Source organism: Haematobia irritans, chromosome 3 (genome assembly GCF_050003625.1).
Source record: "Haematobia irritans isolate KBUSLIRL chromosome 3, ASM5000362v1, whole genome shotgun sequence".
NCBI classification, from domain to species: Eukaryota; Metazoa; Arthropoda; class Insecta; order Diptera; family Muscidae; genus Haematobia; species Haematobia irritans.
This window is the reverse complement of record NC_134399.1, coordinates 229,772,879-229,794,905: the sequence shown is the minus strand read 5'-3', so window position 1 is coordinate 229,794,905 and position 22,027 is coordinate 229,772,879. Positions and strand designations below refer to the sequence as shown.

At 31.6% G+C, this 22,027-nt stretch overlaps 1 protein-coding gene across 1 annotated transcript in view; it reads right to left on the bottom strand.

Annotated features, from left to right (window-relative positions):
• Positions 1-21,703, bottom strand: part of LOC142228064 (monocarboxylate transporter 14) — a 34,437-nt gene extending 12,734 nt beyond the window's left edge. The window contains exon 1 of the mRNA XM_075298368.1: positions 20,073-21,703. Within this exon, the coding sequence (XP_075154483.1) occupies positions 20,073-20,156 (84 nt within the window). The 5' untranslated portion in view covers positions 20,157-21,703. The remainder of the gene's footprint in view (positions 1-20,072) is intronic.
• Positions 21,704-22,027: the final 324 nt, after the last annotated feature.

Below are 22,027 nucleotides of genomic sequence, written 5' to 3'. Positions count from 1 at the left end.
TGTAAAGTCAGTACGAGTACTAAGTAAACATTTTCCCTTTTCGCTGATGATGATGTTTTTTGTTACATTGAAGAAACGTATTTCTTTTATTATTCTATTAGTTTTATAAAACAGCTAAGGGAAAATGTTGTTGTTGAAGCAGGGCAGGGAAAATGTTGTTGTTGAAGCAAAATAAAAGTAAAAAAACAAATTCATATTATTTTTTAATAAATTTTATTTTCCTCCAATGTGCGCATCCATATACACTCCTCCTAGTTTTATCTTCTTGAAAATGTGGAAATAGTTCTTTTGATCTCAAAATAAAAAGTGTTAAATAGTGTAATTAACGTATACTATTAATAGCGAATGTAAGAGCGAATATTATAATCTTGAATGTTTGTAGAAAAATTTATATATGACCGTCATAAAATTTGCCAAATTGTTTCTCACTACATTATTGCCTTTTAAAGTAAATCTACTAAGAAATCCGTCAATTGCCATTTATGGTTATTTTTCCATATGAAAAAAATGTATTTATTATTTATGGCTATAGCAATGTAGAAGCATGTTAAGTTATCGTCATGCACGGCACTTGCACGAACATTTTATAGGCGTTAATTGAATTTTTGATTATCACAATCACACATAATGTGGTTTTCTATGCGAATCCTGTTTTGTGTAATCAGCCTAAATAGCGAATAAATTAATTTCCATTAGTAAAGAGTACACACACAAGACCGAAATTTATTTTTGCACTTTTCAAGTTATTAAAAGTCTGATAGCAGAGATTTCGTTTATTACCAAATAAAGTTTGATTAATCAACTCGGCAAATTCTCTATGAAGAAAGAGTGTCACCCTTTTTTTCTATTAGATCAGAAATCATCTTTCCGAATTGCCCTGAATAGTGCTTGTCTCCAAGTGCCTCCAAATGTTATTGAATTAAGACACAACTTTTCAAGGTAGCCATATAGTTGACATGCTTTGTTTGTATTCTTCAGGGGTTGATTAATTGTTTCACAATTCTGATATGTAGTTAAACCATTTCATTAGGTCTGAGAACAATGTATTCAACCAAGTACTTGTGACTGTAGGTGTGAATTGTTACATAGCCATACATACCTGCCTACACCTATCAACCAAATAAAGATGGAAGAACAAATAATTTTATTTACTATAGAGGGTTTTCTTGTTTATTTATTCGTTTCATTTTATTAGCAAACATTCAAATGTATTCGGAATAACAAACCGCATTTATTAGATAAAGGCCACACATTTACCTCACGATTTTAATATTGATTTGAAAACAATGTCGAAGGGAACGAGCATATATGGAGGACAGTGAAACCGTTTATAACGGACTATGCTAATTTTACTGTTCTTCATGTTGTATAGTTTGGGATTAGAACAAAAATCCAAACTATTTGCAAAACTATACTCTTGTAATGTGAAATACAATACTCAATTTGGCGAAAATATTCGTTCTATTTCGGACAAGCAAAGCAAAGTTTTCTTTTAAAGCAATAAAAATATTTAAAAGCTAATAAAAAAGAATAGAGATAATAGTTACAACGCTTGTCCTAAATTCGGATTTATTTGCTCTTAACGAAAATAGTTTATAATAAAGGGGAATTTCGTTTGTCTAAAATTCGTTCCGGGGTATTTGCTCTTTGGGTGTAAGAAAATTTTCGTTGCATAATTTTAGGCCTCACTTGAAAACACTATGGTATGAGAAGGAAAGGAAAAGTTCAAACTTTTGCCAACTAAAAATAGCTTTTGTCCAAATAAATTTGACAAACATACTTTTCCTCTGGTACTCTTCTTTTTAGCTTACACCCTCAAAAAATATCGCTTCTCTAACATATGTATGTTCCAAACATATTTTGCAGGAAGCACATATATTATTGGATACAGCCGAAACATTAATATGTTTGTTTTATGTGAACATATTATATGTTTGGAAGCGTTTTGAGCCCAAAAATATTATATGCTTGGAAGATTTTTCCCCAAAGACGATTGTAATAATTTTCACATAATTTTCACTTCCACGAAATTTTTTAGTTCTTGGTACGTTTTTCTGTAATACAAATAATGTTGAAGATATTATTCAATATTATACATTTTTTAAATTTTATCTTTCGCCTGGACGGAGAATCGAACCGAGGACCATACAGTTTGTTAGCTAACACACTATCCACTGTTATAGTCACCAGTAGACAATTATCGTTATAAGTTACAGTTATATAGCATAGTTTGCAGCGCCCACGAGCCCATGCAAACATAACATTATTTAACAGAAACATACATTTGTTGGCCACGTGGATCAGTGGTTAGCATGTCTGTATTGCATGCAAAGGGTCGTGGGTTCAATCCCTGTTCCGACCGAACATAATTTTTTTGTTTAATTTACACATTTATATTTATATTTATACTATATTAAATTTTTATAATGAAACTTCGAAATGTGGGTTATTAAAGATTTACAGTCAGAAAAGAACAGTGCTTGATATAAACGAAATGGACTGAGCTTTTGGATAAAATATTATTTTTTATTGCAAAAATAACAGTTTTGTAACAAAAAACAGTTTTTTGGTATAAAAGTTTGAAATTTTGGAAGGTATTCAAAAACTCTAACAAAAGAAGAACGTGTAATCGAGTATAAACATACATAAATAATTTTATAATATACACAGACATTTATTTAGGTGTGAACAGTTTTTTACTTGCATTTAAAACCATTTTCAATGCATTTAAAACTTATCGTGTATTGTACTTAATTTCATTTTTACTTTTAAGGCCGGTATTAAGTGGGTATTATCGCTCTAAAATTACCCTGTTTTGCCTTTTACCTTTATTTAATAATTCATTTTAAAGAAAATAAACAAAACTCGAACCTAATGCCTGCTTTTATATTTGAACGCGTCCGTCAACTCCTCTTGGACTACTTATTAATAAAGAGGAACTAAACTTTGTTTTTATACATTTCACTGTTTAATTTTTCACTATTTCACTGTTTTTTTTCAAATGTCTATTCTCTTGGTTCCGAATGTCTATTCTCTTCACTCCGAATATTCCTTGTAATATTCAAATTAAATAATATTTCGACTTAAGCATATCAAATTTTTGGCCTTATCATAAAACAGTTTTCCGAAACAACATACAAGCGGTTTCACAGAAATTGCTCTCTTTTGATTCTCTCGCTGTGTTATGTTGATATCTTTCGTCAACCCTCCCGGTTTCTATATCTATTTCTTTCTCTATACTCTATCCCTGTCGCCCTCTGAATAAAATATCACAACATATATATGTTACATTCACACATATTATTTTTATGAAACATTTTTTTTTTGAGGAAAACTTGTGTGTTTGAACTTGATTTTTTGTATGGGAAAAACAACTCGTTTTGAAATGCTTATAAAGGGAAAACATTTCAAATCCCAAAACATGCTTGGTGAGAACGCTGTGTAAGACACATTTTGGGTCTCGTAACCAACTCATTTAATACAGTAGTAAAATAGTGACGAACATCCTTCCGGAAATTTGCGAAAATTTTAGGAATATATGTAAAATTACATTATTTCCGTTTCCAAAAGTTGTATTTCCTCGTTTCCTCGTTTGAAAGCAAGAGACCGACTGAAGTGTTTTGATTTCTTTAAATAAAGTTTCTTTAAACCGGCTTGTATGCCCAACAATATGGACGATAAATACAACTTTTTGACTGTAAGGGTTGCTTGTGCGTTAATGGCTATAACGATTATTGTCTATTGATGACTATAAAAGATACATGGGCCAGTAGATATTGTGGATTCTTATACACTGTATGGTCCGCGTTTCGATTCTCCGTCTGGACGAAAGGTTCCACTGTATCTATGCAGTGGTATGTGTCTACCGTTATATCATTTAAACGATTGTCTCGATTATCGAGAATTGAAATGTAAATAAACTACAATAACTTTGCAAAATAGATTTAATGCTAATTTTGGAATGAATAGTTTCTTTCATAGCAACGAGAGTAGAAACAACCAGCGAACTGTCGACAAATGAAAATTCCATTTATCATAAAAACTAATTGAATTTGTTTGAATAATTAACACATTACAAAAGTAGTCAGCGAGACGGACTGGCATGCATCAAAGGCATGATTATAGAAGGGATGCTAATTAAGAAATAGGAGAAATACCATGTGCCAGGGTCTATTCTTGTGTAGGTTCTGTAGCTAATTGGTTCATTACAATAAACCGAGGTAGATTTAGCGACACCCATTTAGGATGTAGTTCAATGGGACGCGTAATTACTCAACCCAAGAGGGGTGTTATATCTGCGAGTTAATGACCAAAAGGAAATTAAAGATTGACAAAAATAATTGCTATTTTCTGAGTAAATTTATCCACTTGTAATAAATACGCATATTAATAATAATGGCTCCATACAGCCATCTGTCGATATGAAGCCATTACTATCATAGTCTTCTTCTGTCCATGCTTCTAAAGACGATAAATGGTCTATTAAAGTTATGGATATTTTTAATTAATTTCGATCAGAGTGTGCTCATTTATGATGTTGCACTCGAATCCATTTAAATACAACCACCCAGAATACCAATTGTACCCATTATGAAGCGCGTGATCATCATGTGATTTAGAATGGTCTGATCGTTGTGCATTCATTCATTTCCATCATCAGCACCACAAGAATACCAGTACGCAATCTGAGAGAAACCACAAAGAAAAAGCTTTAAAAATCTTAGGAATTGTGGAAGTGGAAGATATGCATTCGCCAAGTGAAGAACGACCAACAGGATAGAAAAAATATTGAAAGAAAACAAAAAAATCAATATGAAATGCATTCATTTTTTGTCATATGAAATGGCTGACTACCGATGGTAACATCAATATCTACATGTAGTATATATACATATTAGGAAACAAAATAAAAAATAATAATAAATAAATTCGTACTTTTATTTTTATGAACAAAATTCTGATTTCAAAAAAACATTTACGATTCTTAACCCGTTTTTCGACACCCATCATCAATTTAAATTTCATAGATTTATTCTCATTTTTTGAACTGATAACAGCAGCTCATTAAGGCTGCGACATTTATTGTTTCAATGCAATTACGGAATGAGCAATCAGTTGAACAAACTTTTCAACCATTTCACTGATTGCGTAGTCACGTGATGACATCTGCAATGGTGGAAGAACTCCCATCTGTCCATGCAATGTTGTTGAACTTGAACATTAATTGAATTCTTGAAGATAGTTGCTTGACTTTATCACAATTTTGAGAAAACAATATATGAAAATCATTCCTTGTGAGTGCTAAAAACAGAAAATGATTTATAAAGAAAACACCAACTTTATTTTCTTTGAAATAATAATAATAACAATCTATTTCTATTTCATGACAAAACAAATCTGTTGAAAGTAAATTAAATTCAAATTGCGATTTATTTGAATTTATTATTTATTTGTATGTCTTATTTTTACTTAGTTTCCATATTCTGCTTTGGCAGCAATTTTTTTGTGAACTTTTAATGGTTGTTTTTTTAGTTCTTTGCTTAGTCATCGAAATTTGATGTTCTAAAATGGGAATAGTATAACATTTATTTGGGCCACCCCCACATGTTATAAAAATATTTGTCTAATGAAAGTGTTTTGTTTGTTTTAGATTAAATATGCCTCAATTCAAAATGAACAAATAGATATTATTTTCATTATAGTATCAAATATTGCTTGTACAAACAAACATTAGGGTGGGTGGACAAATAGTTATATTATCGGACCAGTTAGATAAAAATGTCTGCTGAAATGGTGGACATCCGTCCAATTTTTCCGGATCCAAAAAGAACATTTTCACTACTTTTTTGGACCAAGCTTTTTTGCTGGGATATTGGAGTATCCGTCCCAAAGCCCAGATTGTGGAAAACGTAGGGTCCAATTTTTTTACAAGAAAGAAAACAACGCCTGAAATTTGGTATCGCAAACGTTGTTTGTTTGTTAAAGTTATTTGCATTTCTTAGAAAAGTTCAAACTTTTATCACAAACAAAAATTTTTTGTTACAAAATTTTTATTTATGCATTAATAAATTATCTTTTATTTTCTGGCTCTTGAGGTTTAGCAGCAAAAAATTAATATAGTATTCAATTGTACAATGCCGTCATCGTTCCGAAATCTTAAGAAACCTTTTGGAATATATGTAAAACTACATTATTAGCGTTAGATCGACCTAAGTGGTTTGTTTGCTCAAATAAAGTTTCTTTAAATTGGCTTGGATGCCCAACAATCTGGTCTATACACACAAAGAAAATTTCATTAAAAATTTTTCATTGAAACATTTTCATTAATACAATGAAAATATTCGTTACTAGTACGAAACGTATCGTTGAGTAACAGAAAATTCGTCATAATAACGAATCATTTCATTGTATTAACGAATTTGTTTCGTTGGGTAACTTTTAATGACACATTTCGTTAATATCAGGGCTGTGGAGTCGAGCCAATTTTGCTCGACTCCGACTCCGACTCCAGCATTTTTCATCAGCTCGACTCCGACTCCGACTCCGGAGTCGACTCCGGGTAATATAACTAAATCTCATTTTAATACCACTAATTTGTAGTTCTATTATAGGGGTACCGTAAGTGGACGATATAAAGTATCGTGTTTATTTAAAAGAGATCTTAATTTCACATTAGATGCCAATTGAATTCTATATTTCAAATTTATGGCAATGTTTAAAAAATAAAATAATGATATAAATACCCATCATAATATGAGAATATACCAACAGTATATGTATTTGTGGACCAAAATTATTGATACTATTTCAAATCCTTTAAATTTGTTGCGAGCTATATAAAGGTTTATATTTCCATATGCATGAATTTGAGTCTGAAGACAAAATTGTATATACTTCTACAAAATCTATGTACTTAAAATTTAAATCTAACGTTATGGGACGTAACACAATTTTAACGAAAAATAAAAATGCAAGGAAAGTCTAAAGTCGGGCGGGTCGATTATAATATACTCTGCACAACTTTGTATTTAGATCTACATTTTGATAAAATCTCAAATCAGACTTCTACAAAACTCAGGCAATATTTGGGAAATATTTATAATTGTTTAGACAATTTCGCAAAAATGCATTTATGATTCATTCATTGAAAAATTTGAAAATTTTAGTCATTTCTACAAGCTTTCGACTTAGCAGCAATTTTTCCAAAATTGTATGCTCACTGAATACAATTTTGGAAAAATTTTTGTCTAGTAAATAAAATTTTGCAAAATTTTATATAGAAATAAAATTTTGGAAAATTTTCTACAGTAACAAAATTTTGACTAAATTTTCTATAGAAATAAAATTTTGGCAACATTTTCTATAGAAATCAAATTTTGACCAAATATATAGAAATACAATTTTGAATAAAATTTTTGTAGAAATAGAATTTGGCAAAATTTTTTATAGAAAAAAAAGTTTGAAAAAATTATCAATAGAAATACAATTTAAAACAATTGTGTAGCAAACAAAATTTTGCAAAATTTTCTATAGAAATAAAATTTTGCAAAATATTCTATATAAACAACATTTTGACTAAATTTTCTATAGAAGTAAAATTTTGACTAAATTTTATATAGAAAAAAATATTTCTATATTAATAAAATTTTGAATACATTTTTATAGCAGTGAGTATCAGTGAGCATCAGTAAGAAAAAAAATTGAGAAAATTTGCTATAGAAATAAAATTTGACAATTTTTTCTTATAGAAATAAAATTTTGAAAAAATTATCAATAAAAATACAATTTTAGAAAAATTTTTGTGTAGTAAATAAAATTCTGCAAAATATTCTACAGAAACAAAATTTTGACTAAATTTTCTATAGAAATAAAATTTTGACAAAATTTCCTATAGAAATAAAATGTTGACCAAATTTTCTGTAGAAATAAAATTTTGACCAAATTTTCTAATAAAAAAATCTATTACTATAAAATTTTGGCAAAATTTTCTATAGAAATACAATTTTGACTTAAATTTTTATAGAAATAAAATTATCAATAGAAATAAAATTTAAAAAAAAAAAATTTTGTAACAAACAAAATTTTGCAAAATTTTCTATAGAAATAAAATTTTGCAAAATATTCTATAGAAACTAAATTTTGACTCAATTTTCTATAGAAATAAAATTTTGACTAAATTTTCTATAGAAATAAAATTTTGACTAAATTTTCTATAGAAAACAAGTAAGGAAAGTCTAAAGTCGGGCGGGGCCGACTATGTTATACCCTGCACCACTTTGTAGATCTAAATTATCGATACCATATCACATCCGTCAAATGTGTTGGGGGCTATATATAAAGGTTTGTCCCAAATACATACATTTAACAAGTAAGGAAAGTCTAAAATTTTAAGGAAACTTCGCAATAGTTTATTTATGATTTATCGCTCGATATATATGTATTAGAAGTTTAGGAAAATTAGAGTCATTTTTACAACTTTTCGACTAAGCAGTGGCGATTGAACAAGGAAAATGTTGGTATTTTGACCATTTTTGTCGAAATCAGAAAAACATATATATGGAAGCTATATCTAAATCTGAACCGATTTCAACCAAATTTGGCAGGCATAGCTACAATGCTAATTCTACTCCCTGTGCAAAATTTCAACTAAATCGGAGCAAAAAATTGGCCTCTGTGGTCATATGAGTGTAAATCGGGCGAAAGCTATATATGGGAGCTATATATAAATCTGAACAGATTTCAACCAAATTTGGCTCGCATAGCAACAATGCTAATTCTACTCCCTGTGCAAAATTTCAACTAAATCGGAGCAAAAAATTGGCCTCTGTGGTCATATGAGTGTAAATCGGGCGAAGGCTATATATGGGAGCTATATCTAAATCTGAACCGATTTCAACCAAATTTGGCACGCATAGCTATAATGCTAATTCTGCTCCCTGTGCAAAATTTCAACCAAAGTGGGGTAAAACTCTGGCTTCTGGGACCGTATTAGTCCATATCGGGCGAAAGATATATATGGGAGCTATATCTAAATCTGAACCGATTTCAATAAAATTTGGCACACTTGACTATAGTACTAATTGTTCTTCTTGTGCAAAATTTTAAGCAAATAGGGGTAAAACTCTGGCTTCTGGGGCCATATAAGTCCATATCGGTCGAAATATATATATGGGAGCTATATCTACATCTGAACCGATTTCTTCCAAAATCAATAGGGATCTATTCTGAGCCAAAACACATACTTGTACCAAATTTGAAGTCGATTGGACTAAAACTGCGACCTAGACTTTGATTACAAAAATGTGTTCACGGACAGACGGACAGACGGACATCGCTTATCGACTCAAGAGCCCACCCTGAGCATTTTTGCCAAAGACACCATGTATCTATCTCGTCTCCTTCTGGGTGTTGCAAACATATGCACTAACTTATAATACCCTGTTCCACAGTGTGGAGCAGGGTATAAAAATATTTCTATAGTAATAAAATTTTGAATAAAATTTTTATAGAATTAAAATTTTGACAAAATTTGCTATAGAAATAAAATTGACACAACTTTTTATAGAAATAACATTTTGACAAAATTTTCTATAAAAACAACTTTGAAAAAATTTTTTGCCAATATTCCACATATGTATATTGCCTTAAAATAAAATAAAAATAATATCGATTGTTCGAAACATTTCAAATAAATTGATATGGGCATTAAAATGGATCGATCCAGCCCATCTGCTAGTCAAACATTCTGGGAAACATAAAAAGATAGCCGTAATTGGAAGTTGATTTTCATTTACAATCATGCTGTACATTGATCGAATGAATAACGCAATGGAAACTAATTTGCGTAAAAACTTGCTTAGTTACAAATATGTGAAGTGTTTTAAAAAAATTGGTTTAGCCGGAGTCGGAGTCGAGCAAAATTTTTACGACTCCGACTCCGACTCCAGCAAAATCTTCAGACTCCGACTCCAAGACTCCGACTCCGACTCCACAGCCCTGGTTAATATAACTAAACTTTTTCTATCAGTGTAATTAGAAGTACTTGATTGTAAGCATTGATTGTGTGTTGATGGGTATAGCGACAATTGTGTGTTGAAAAGAAATTTTTTGCGACAAAAATGTTCCATGTCCACCGTCCAACAATAGTATTTTGCTTTTGAAATATGTTTGGGGTGATCATATTGCTTCTCGTGTACATTAGGTTAGGTTAGGTTAGGTTAGGTGGCAGCCCGATGTATCAGGCTCACTTAGACTATTCAATCCATTGTGATACCACATTGGTGAACTTCTCTCTTATCACTGAGTGCTGCCCGATTCCATGTTAAGCTCAATGGTAATTGACATCCTTTTTATAGCCGAGGCCGAACGGCGTTCAAAATTGCTGTGAAACCACTTATAGAAGCTTTGAAACCCTCAGAAATGTCACCAGCATTATTGAGGTGGGATAATCCACCGCTGAAAAACTTTTTGGTGTTCGGTCGAAGCAGGAATCGAACCCAAGACCTTGTGTATGCAAGGCGGCCATGCTAACCATTGCGCCACGGTGGCTCCCTTCTCGTGTACTTTGATATAACTTTATTGAATCCTATATATGGAATATCCATATATAGGATTCAATAAAGTTATTTCATAGTTGATAGTTCCTATTCTAGCGGGTTATTTCATTTCATTTAATAATTTTTTTTTCTCTCTCGTATGTTCTATTCTCGCATTGTTTTTGTTTATTCAATTTTATCTTGTTTTGTTTTTGCATTTATCAAATAATTTATTGGCAAACATATTGAATATAATGGGCATTTATGAAGTTCAACGTAAATTTCTACTTAAAATCAATGCACGTGATCTATTTGCAAACAGGTAATCACAGTCTTTATGAAGATCGACCGACCGACCGACCGAAAATAATTAAAAGCCAATGCAAAAATCAAATAAGCCATATGAAAGAAAACAAAAAACGATAAGGAACCAACCAACCAATGAACGTGTGAACCAGTTGAGATGGTTATATTCTTCAATTTCGTAATAAAGTTCAATTAGAAATCAAATAAATTCATTTTGCGGTAGGTAGTAAAAATAACAAAACAAATAGGAGAACAACTTAAATAAAAAACCACAAACACTCGAAGAAATTTCAATATTCAATGCAAACGAAAACATTGGAATATCCATGATTACGCGCCTTTTGAGAAAGCAATTGAATATTTTCTCTATTCCTACAAAAAATACATGGGTGTAGCAATCACATATATCCCAGCCTTTGAACGGAATGTAATGAAAATATTGACATAAATTAGATTATCGTGGTCTGCTACTTCTACTGTTCGGTCTGCTAGGTATGTTGCTACGTTCAATATTGACAAAGAGGTTCCGCGTCATTCCACATGGTATCTTGGAAAATATAATGGTGGCTGATAATGGGACAGATTTCTATTCTTCATGTAAAGCGACGTACACCAATATTATAGAGGTCCACGTGCATATTGTAAATACTTAACTTAAGGTAATACCAAAAACAAATCACAGTAGGAACATTGCTGTTTAATTAAAATACATAGAAAAAATCCGTTTCTGTAACATATACTCCCAAATACATTCAAACATATATATTTTCAGAATTTGTCCAAACAAAATATTGTTTGTTGTGTTCAAACATATAATGTAATGTAAATATTTAAGATGTCTTTCGTTATCTCTCTGATTCGCCATCTTTATTTTTTTTTATACTCTCTATCTAAACACGTATATGTTTATAGGCAATTTCTAAATTAATATATGTTTGCAACCACACATATTATATTTTAAAAAATTTTATGTTCCAAACATGTTATGCTAGTTTATGAACATTATATGTTTGTACATAAAAATAATGTGCTAAAATGTTCCAAATATATATTTTTTATACAGAAACATATGAAAAACAGTATTTTTCGTCCGTGTAGATAAATTTTATTATTTTTTGCGAAATTTTCCATGGTCCAATAAAATTTTCGCTTTTTTTTAAGTATGTCTCAAACATATTATGAACTAAACATGGGTATGAAGTCCAATGACCGTACACATAAGTTCAATATAACTAATGCAGAAGAAGATATTAGTACGCTTCCCAAAAATAGTGCGAATTGACTATGGTTTAAATTTTTCTGTATTTTTAGTTCATTTTTTCTTCTATGAGAAGGTGTAATTTCGTGAATTACAGTCAAAAAGTACACCAGCGCATTAAATTTTCCTGCTTTGTGGAAATCTCAAAATGTGGAATACAATTTAATTAAATTTTCGCATTCGTTAGTTCATTCTCCCTATAAAACAGTTTACTTTTTTTCTGTGTATGTTACATATAATATCACCAATAAATTAAATATTGTGTAGTAAGTGATGAATTATTTGTCTGCAAATCTATGTCTCGAGGAAAATACTGGGTTCGTTGAAAACTTTAGTTAATTGAACCAGCCAAGGAACTTGCACAATTGAGCGACTAATTTAAATGCTTGAGTATTATTTGACTATGTCGTCAATTGTTGACTTGACGACACTTTGGAGTGTCTATAGAAATTTGTTGTATAAAAACGTAGAGTTACTACTTTACTTAAAATAATTATATCCGTTAGTATCAATACCACGGTTTCCACAGTTGGTAGAGTTCTACCAAAAATTTTAGATTTTTTACTGTTTGGTAGATTGATAGAATTCTGGAAGTTTTTGGTAGATTTTGCAAAATATACCTCTCCAACTTAGGGGTACGAGTACTTCAATTTTCTATAAGAATACAATTTTGTCAAATTTTCTATAGAAATAAAAGTTTAAAAAAATTTCTACAGAAATAAAATTTTGACAAAATTTTCTGTAGAAGTAACAATTTTGACAAAATTTTCTAGAGAAGTTAAATAAAACCTTGTCAAAATTTTCTATAAAATCAGTATCTTTAAAAATAATTACACACCCAAACAAATGTCACTAGTAGGAGAGATCAACACATGTAATAAATAAACTTCTAAAATAATAATAAAAAAATTTCTTTCGAAGAAATTTTTTTTCATACTAACCACAAAAATTCGATCAAAAACTACAAAATAAGATTTTTTAGATTTTTGTTAAAATTTCCTTAAAATTTTGGTAGATTATTTTCGGCACGAGCGGCAACCGTGATCGCTACATAATCATTGGTTTTTTTTTGCCGAGTTCATTTACTATGTTTTTTGTAGCGAAATAATTTGTAATACGTCAACAAATAGAGGTTCTAGAGGTCCGTCCGCTGGTCTGAGACGATTCCTGAAGGAATGATTCCATCTACATTTGGAAGATGAAATATCTTCTCTCATCACTAGTTTATATTTATGCATATGTCTCCCACTGTATCGGGTTATGTGTACTAATATAAGCAAATATTTTTATTTTTGCTTTTCATTTATTGTTAACCGGGATTCATGAGCTCGTTACATATTTAGCCACCGGATGTGAATAGATGAGAATGTATACACGCAGACAATATGTTTTGTCCAAGAAACGAAATTTAAGACAAAAAACATTTTGTCACATGGTATTATCTTTGGGTACGAGTAACTTGGAATTTTTAGCTACAATAATGGATCAGATTTATTTGCTAAAATGTAATTCTTTTTAGAGTACAAAGAATTTTGTGTGGCTAAGATTTCAATTTAATGATTTAAAAATAAAAAAAAACACTTCACGTATACTATTAGCTGAATAATCATATTTGCAACCAACCGCACTAATTTGGTTGTGGTGCGAACCAAACTAACTGTTTGGTTAGGAGGTGGTGGTGGTAGGGGTCAGCAATTATATTCGTCATTTGTTGGCATTACTGAAATTTTGGCAAAATATCCGGGGGCACCCACAATTCGTAGATTTCTGTATTTGCCATTTTTGCCGTGTCTTGACCGACTGCACATAATGTTCCCAGTCAAGACTACGTACGGCGCAATAAATGCACATTTTTTTATTGCAATTTTTCAATGTCAGCATTTACTTTAGTTTTTGCATTTTCGTTTGAAACGATTTTTCGCATACAACAAAGAAGAAAGAAATAAAGATTGGAAAAATGCTCGAGTAACGTCATTGTAAACGGTAAGACGAGACAAGTCACAAAATGTTGAATACTTAATACCAGAATGGGTAAATTCATTTTGTTTTTTCTTTTTTTTATAAAAAAAACCATGAGATAAGATTGGTTCTGAAATATTGTTGTCATTGTTTATAAGGAATTTGTATATGTATGAACAAAGTGTGATGATATTCTACACAAAGCCTTGATGACCAAAGCAATTAGCATGACACACAAAAATTGGCATAGTTATTAGAATTTGACGAAAATAGACAAACAAATATGTTGTACCGTCCTTTCTCCAGAGTAAATTTTTTATTCAAAAAAGTTTTCTTTTGTTAATAAAGTTGTTTCATTAAGGCCAACTAAAAACTTCGATTTATTTTTTGCGTTTGGTATTTTGACAGATTTATAAAATCTGGTGTCTTTTAGAAAACTGATTATATTAAGTATACTTTTATTGACAATGTAAAATAATTTAAAGAATTAATATAGGTACTATTCCTTGTTTCGTGGATGTTTTGCTGGCTTCTATGATGGATAAATTTGATGGAATAAAACCTTATAAACTCCCCTTTCATTCATTCATGCTTGTTGAAAAAAGTAGATTTGCATTTTTAATCTAGTATGTTTAAGCATTAGGGCGAGAAAGAATAGTAGAATGTATAATTCTATAGCTTTTCGGAAATATTATGTAAAAGTATATATTATTCATTTATAACATAAAACTTTTCATACGTATTATGTAATAGTAGCCATTCAAAAGTATTTGTTAAATTTATGAAATTTCTTTATACAATTTATGAACTTCACCATTGGATATTTTTTGTGAACACTATTCATAAAATAAATGAATGAAATGAGAAAACTAAATGCAACTAAAGATACGCATTCCCTAGAAAAATGGCCTCGTGTTGTATTGTTTATATTATTTATGTCAGGAGAAAACCAGTTCGAATATACTGCGTATTTTTTGAGAGTCCATACATATTATTAAAAACTTATTATGTTAAAGTTAATATATTTAAGGGAAAAGTCCACAAAAAAAAAACAAATAATATGTTTCTGTGTGTGTCTACTTCTAGAATTAACTTAACTAAATAAATTAGATAAATACAAAAAGATTAATACGTCGCTCGGACTGGACAATAAGAAAATGAACAGTATCATTGAGATGCAAATATAATGGAATATATGTTATATGTGTCAGCCACCACAATGCGTTGGTTTGCATCAAGGACTCGGATAAAACTTTTTGTAACTGTGGCTTATGGGAGCTTTATCTGTCTTCCTCCTACGTCTACTTATCCAATCCGCAAAGGATATAGTTTAATATTAATTCCATAAATATATCTTGTAGAGATAAATTAAATAAAAACTCCATTTGATAATACACATAATTATTTATTGGACAGGGTACTCATAATCCAATTAGTCAACTATAGTGATAGATCTTTTGTTATTTCAAACCTGTCACCAATTGAGGGAGGAAAAGTTTGATACAAATACCGATCTTGATTATAAAATTCTACGATTTGACTAAGAACATAATTTAATAAAAATGTCAATTATTTCAATTTGCCAACTCGACTTAATCTGCTTTCCAAGTAATATCGGGCATTCAAGAAGAGATATAGCGAAAGTCAAGTTAATCTACAGCAGTTAATAAGGTGACGGTCAAATTGCTATCAAAATTTGTATCAAAAGTAGCTGATCTCTAGTGGCAATAAATGTACTCATGTCGATCGAAACATTCTGAAGAGGTTCTCGCACTCAATGTGTTTTTGTACGTTTAAAAAGCGTATGTATGTAAGGTAAATTGAATGGCCTAAATGTTGGCCAGTTATATGTTTTATCAGTCTTTTAGTTAATGCCATGTCAGAGTAAAATTTGTAATTTGTAACAACAAAGAAAATAAATGAATCGAATAAGTAAACAAGGTGGTCTTCAGACAACAAAGGATCACAATGGTGAAAGATTGCTTATAAAGGGTGATTCTTTTGAGGTTAGGATTTTCATGCATTAGTATTTGACAGATCACGTGGGATTTCAGACATGGTGTCAAAGAGAAAGATGCTCAGTATGCTTTGACATTTCATCATGAATAGACTTACGATCTGCCACAACGTCGAATTTTCAGTGAATGGGCCCTAGAAAAGTTGGCAGAAAATCCGCTTTTTTATCGACAAATTTTGTTCAGCGATGAGGCTCATTTCTGGTTGAATGGCTACGTAAATAAGCAAAATTGCCGCATTTGGAGTGAAGAGCAACCAGAAGCCGTTCAAGAACTGCCCATGCATCCCGAAAAATGCACTGTTTGGTGTGGTTTGTACGCTGGTGGAATCATTGGACCGTATTTTTTCAAAGATGCTGTTGGACGCAACGTTACGGTGAATGGCGATCGCTATCGTTCGATGCTAACAAACTTTTTGTTGCCAAAAATGGAAGAACTGAACTTGGTTGACATGTGGTTTCAACAAGATGGCGCTACATGCCACACAGCTCGCGATTCTATGGCCATTTTGAGGGAAAACTTCGGAGAACAATTCATCTCAAGAAATGGACCGGTAAGTTGGCCACCAAGATCATGCGATTTGACGCCTTTAGACTATTTTTTGTGGGGCTACGTCAAGTCTAAAGTCTACAGAAATAAGCCAGCAACTATTCCAGCTTTGGAAGACAACATTTCCGAAGAAATTCGGGCTATTCCGGCCGAAATGCTCGAAAAAGTTGCCCAAAATTGGACTTTCCGAATGGACCACCTAAGACGCAGCCGCGGTCAACATTTAAATGAAATTATCTTCAAAAAGTAAATGTCATGGACCAATCTAATGTTTCAAATAAAGAACCGATGAGATTTTGCAAATTTTATGCGTTTTTTTAAAAAAAAAAAGTTATCAAGCTCTTAACAAAACACCCTTTATAAGCACGAAAAGTATGTATCCCCAAATATTATAAAGTTTGACCTTCGATATATTTGTATTAAAAATATCAGTATAAAATATTTAGGTACGAGATTGCTATGTGAGGGAAAATAAATTCGTATATGAATATTCGTTTCAGCGCCACCTATATGTGAATATCCAAACACAAAAAGTTTTTTGCGATACAATCCTGCGTACAAATGTACTCAAATTAGCCGAACGATCATTTAGTCACAGTGCCTCCACAATACCCAGTTTTACCATCTAATAGAGAACTAAAGGATCTTTCTTTTTTTATTTGTTTTAGGAATAGTGAGGAATAGTGTGCCTTCTTGACACACATCTTTATGAAATTTTATATGGTATTCTAATAAGAAATTCCAATAGGAAGATGTTTATATTTTTTTCATATTTTGTTTCCAGTAATTCAAAAACCTATTGCTCAAGGATGCCAAAATTTCCACTCTTCAAGAAATGCTGCTGACAGACTTTTTTGAAGTAAATACAGCAATTGCAATCGCTCTCTCGCCTGCGAGTTTTTGAATTTGAATTCTAATCTCAATGAATCGTTTTTTGCATCTCATTTCTATGTGTGTGCAGCAAGAGGGTGTTGCACAATCCTCCCAATGATCGATATTCCACCAACAGCGCACTAACACACAAACACTCATGTCGATGCGTCACTGTTTACTTATGTAGAATATATGGAATACATATTTTATTGTTTGTTCTTTCTTGTTCAACTCAAAAAATGAAACACAAAATAATAATAGACATGGAGGAAAAAATGAAGAAACATTGGATAAATGAACAAAGCAAAACACAGAATGGAATTTTTTGAGAAGAATACCATATCACGTTTTAGAAGCGTGATCGTTAAGTTTCCCCATTGTCTGTATGACGGCAACGAACTAGTGCCAGTTCAACTGAATGACTGGCACAATGATGAGTAGGAGTTGATGATGATAGGTATAGGTACCGTGTTATTTTAAGACTTGATGGACAGGTAATGTGGCTTGGCACAGGTCGATCGCACGACGCACAATGGGGAAAATTAATTTATTTTTTATAAAGATAATCGTGTTTCACAATAAAAATTACTAAGAAAGGAAGTAAAATAAGAATGCATGTTGTTTCTGGCAAATCGAAAAAAGAAAACGTGGCCTGGAAAATATATACACGCTCACAAAAAATCGCTTCTGTAACATATACTCCCAAACATATTTTGCTTCAAGCATATACATTTTTGGGTATTGCCCAAACATTTATATGTTTGATCTCTTCCAATATATAATATGCTTGAAAGCATATTAGTCTAAACAATAAATGTTTGGGTAGTCTAAGTTCCAAACATTTTGTATTTTTGCATCCAAATTCAATAATGTTGTCTTCCAAAAAACAATATGTTATTATGTGAACATATAATACGTTTGGAAGCATTTTGCACCCAAAAATATTATATGCTTAAAAAAATTCTCCCAAACAATATTGTGCTCAAAATTTTATTTATTTATTTATATATTTACAATCATAACGAATTATGAAAATGAAATAATTCGTTATGATAATTCGTTATGATATATTACCTGAAAAACAGGTAATATAGGTGCTAACAACATAGGTTTTCGACCTGAATGCTCAAAATGTTGTTTCTGCCCAATTGTATATTCCCCCACATCTTTCTCACTTCCACGAGATTTTTTAGTTCTTAGCACCTTTTTCTGTAATACAAACATTGTAGAAGAAATTATTCAATTGTATGATTTTTTTATTTTAATTTTACCTTTTGCCGGACGGGGATTCGAACAGCGGACCACACAGTTTGTAAGGATCAAAGAAGTAGCTGATCAATTGCCCAAGGAAAAATAAAATGTTAATTTTGTAATAACAAGCAACAACCACCAACTTAATTCAATATCGCTCCCTGTTAAAAAGCGCTCCAAGCTACTAAACACATATATGTTTATAGGCTATTTCTAAATTAATATATGTTTGCATCCAAGCATATTATATTTACAAACATTTTATGTCCTAACATATTAACATATATGTCCCAAACATGTTATGCTAGTTTATGAACATTATATGCTTGCACTCAATAATATTGTGTTTAAAAATTTGTGTTCCAAACATATAATGTTTATAGCCAAACATATGAAAAACAGCCTTTTTCATCCGTGTACATATGTATGTATATTACATTTTTGTTAATGTTTTTAGCTTAAAGATTGATATTATTATTTATATGTCGAATTTTGAGGTATTCAACTTCTTCCGACTTTTGTGAACTTCAACGAATCACAAAGTTGACGCCAATAAGAGTTCTCTTTTCATGTACCTCCATGAAACCGTAGGATAAAGATATTTTCACTGCGAGGTAAATTTAAGTGAAAAAATTTTACCAGTTAAGTTCCTAACTGACGTGTCCACTGTACGTTGGTTAGAAAACTTTGTTCTAACGGAGATTCTTAAAAATAAGAGTAAGATTAAGATTAATTAAGTTAATATTAAGTTAACACCATAAATTGGACATTCGATAATTATGTGGTCAATTTAAATTATTTAACATTTGGATTTGGAATAATTATATTTTTCCAATTCCAAGAGTAAATATAGTACTTCGACTTTTCGATTTTTACTGGGTTGAAAGTCGACAATTAGGTTCGCTGCAGCTTTGAAGCGAAAAGGAATTAAGAACTGAAGCTTGGAATTATAAAACTGCATTTTTAGTTGTTCGTTGATTTCATGACCTTGATAAGTTATACATGTGTTCTCTTAGTGTATTTGGTTAGTAAATGAAAATCTTTCAGAAACTAATTATTTCTGGTTATATCCATTTTATCTGTTGTTTTTAACGTTCTACCCATTGTGCAGTGATAAATTAGTAGAAGTAGAGCCGGTAGTAGACAATGGCTAAGACGACCACAATAGCAACAATGGAATTACAATAAATTTAATTGATTTAGGAAACATTAAAAGAAAAGTTATTGGGTTGTCTGATTTTCTGAAATTGGCAAAATATGTTCGGAAATGTAAACGACATTTTAGGCGAGGATATTTTATTGAGACTAGGATTATTCCGTACTTACATTGACCAGGCTAACACCAAAACAAGCAACCCAACCCCAGCCACCATCGGGCGCCACCTTTTTCGTTGATGTTTGTGGCTTCATAGTATGTTGTTTTTTTTAGTAATTTTATTTATTTATATTTATGTTACTTATGTTACTTATGATTATTTGTTTGTTCTGTTTTTTTTTTTCGAGAAGACAGCTAAAATCGAACGCACTTGAACTGAAATTAGATTTTGCTTTTGTTAAAATCGACAACGACTTTGTGTTCTCTTTGTTTTCTATTCTACATCTATGATTGCTATTACACGGTTTCACTTGGTATACACATTTTTGTTGTTGTATTCTGAAGATTTCGTTGTTGTTTTAATTTTACAGGGGGAGATATTGATCTGTTTGTTGTTGACTGTTTACTGTGGGGTGCTGAATCGATTGGGATTGGGTGTTGTAAAGGCGTGTGTCAATTGTTTTACTTCCGTTGCTGTTGCGCGTATTTCGAAGATAACAAAGGTGGCCTTGAGGCAAGACTCCTGAACTAACGATTTGAACGAGAAATCCGGTTAAAAGTATCAGCAATCGATGGTGATGATGTCACAATTTTCGTTTTCACTCATCCAGAAAAAAATTAAACTTTTGTTGGAAGCACTATTGATTGATAACGGTGGGGACACAATTAAAAACAGAAGCACTGTGTAATGACAGATGTTCTGTGGGAGACCGTATAATACTGCATGTAATTTTAGAATAAAGCACCAGACTGGACCAGCAGACAATGGGTTTGATGGTCAATAGCAGAGCGAGATCTTTTTTAAGTGTCGTCTAATTAGGGACTGAAAGTGATTGCCTGCAAATCTTGACAATTATCGATCTTCAGGTAGCAACAACCGTTATTCTCTTGCACTTTTTTAGTTTACATTTGTTTGCTTTTTCCTTTCTTTTTACACAAATTTTTGCATTTGTATTGGTATTCGATTATGAACAACTTGTTTTCTTTGGTAGCGTGCGTTGTGACGTATAGGGAGCTCTACTTGTGCGCGCAATGGTCACGATTCCATGACTGCAGACATCGCCAGAGTTAACCAGGCAAACAACCAGCTGATACAACGCGATCCACAGTCGTTTGGGTATCTTAAATGCGCGCACTCACACAAAGCCAAAAGCCCACCAATGAGCCAGTCGAAGTAAACAAAAGAGAGTCCACTTTATTTTGGGGTAAATCATAAGACAAAGTGATTGACTGATTGAGGTAGAGAGAGAGAGAAAGAGAGTGCAAATGTTCGCTTTATTTTATAGATTTGGGATACATTTTCACAGAACAATTAATCGTATCCACAGACACCCTAGCTAACAAGTAATCAATGTCAACAATCAAGTGAGTGATTGTTGTATGTGTACAATGACTTTTAGACTTGTGTCTAAAACGACCAACAGCTGACTTCCAAAGCTGGTTTTTATTCACTTGCTACCAATTGCAAAGTTTTGTTTTTGATCCCGGACTTGTAACACTTGGTTATGTGACATTTACGTATTAGACGCATTGAAGTTAGGGTTTGTATACTGCGTTGATTGGCGTAGAAAGCGAATCAATTGACTTCCGTTTTTTTAAATACCGTAGCTCTAAGCCAACCACCTGTTGTTGTTTAGGCACTTTCAACGCATTGAAATATACTAAAAATGATTGAAAAGTAATCACCAATCCAAAGCAACAGCACAGCAGCAATCTGAAATATTTTAAAGAAAACACTCACCCATACAATGATTACGAATACGTGGATTGTACACTCACACACTCGCAGCAACCATACATTTGTATGTACTTGGTCATACACGCCGTGTCCCTTCAAACATTCTCTGAGCCGTAAGACGGTTGACCATTGGAATGACTACTTTTTGTATTAATCATAATTTATATATCTACTAATAATGAACGTGAATATTTTTTTAATCAGTTTTATGCAAAATTGAGATGTTCT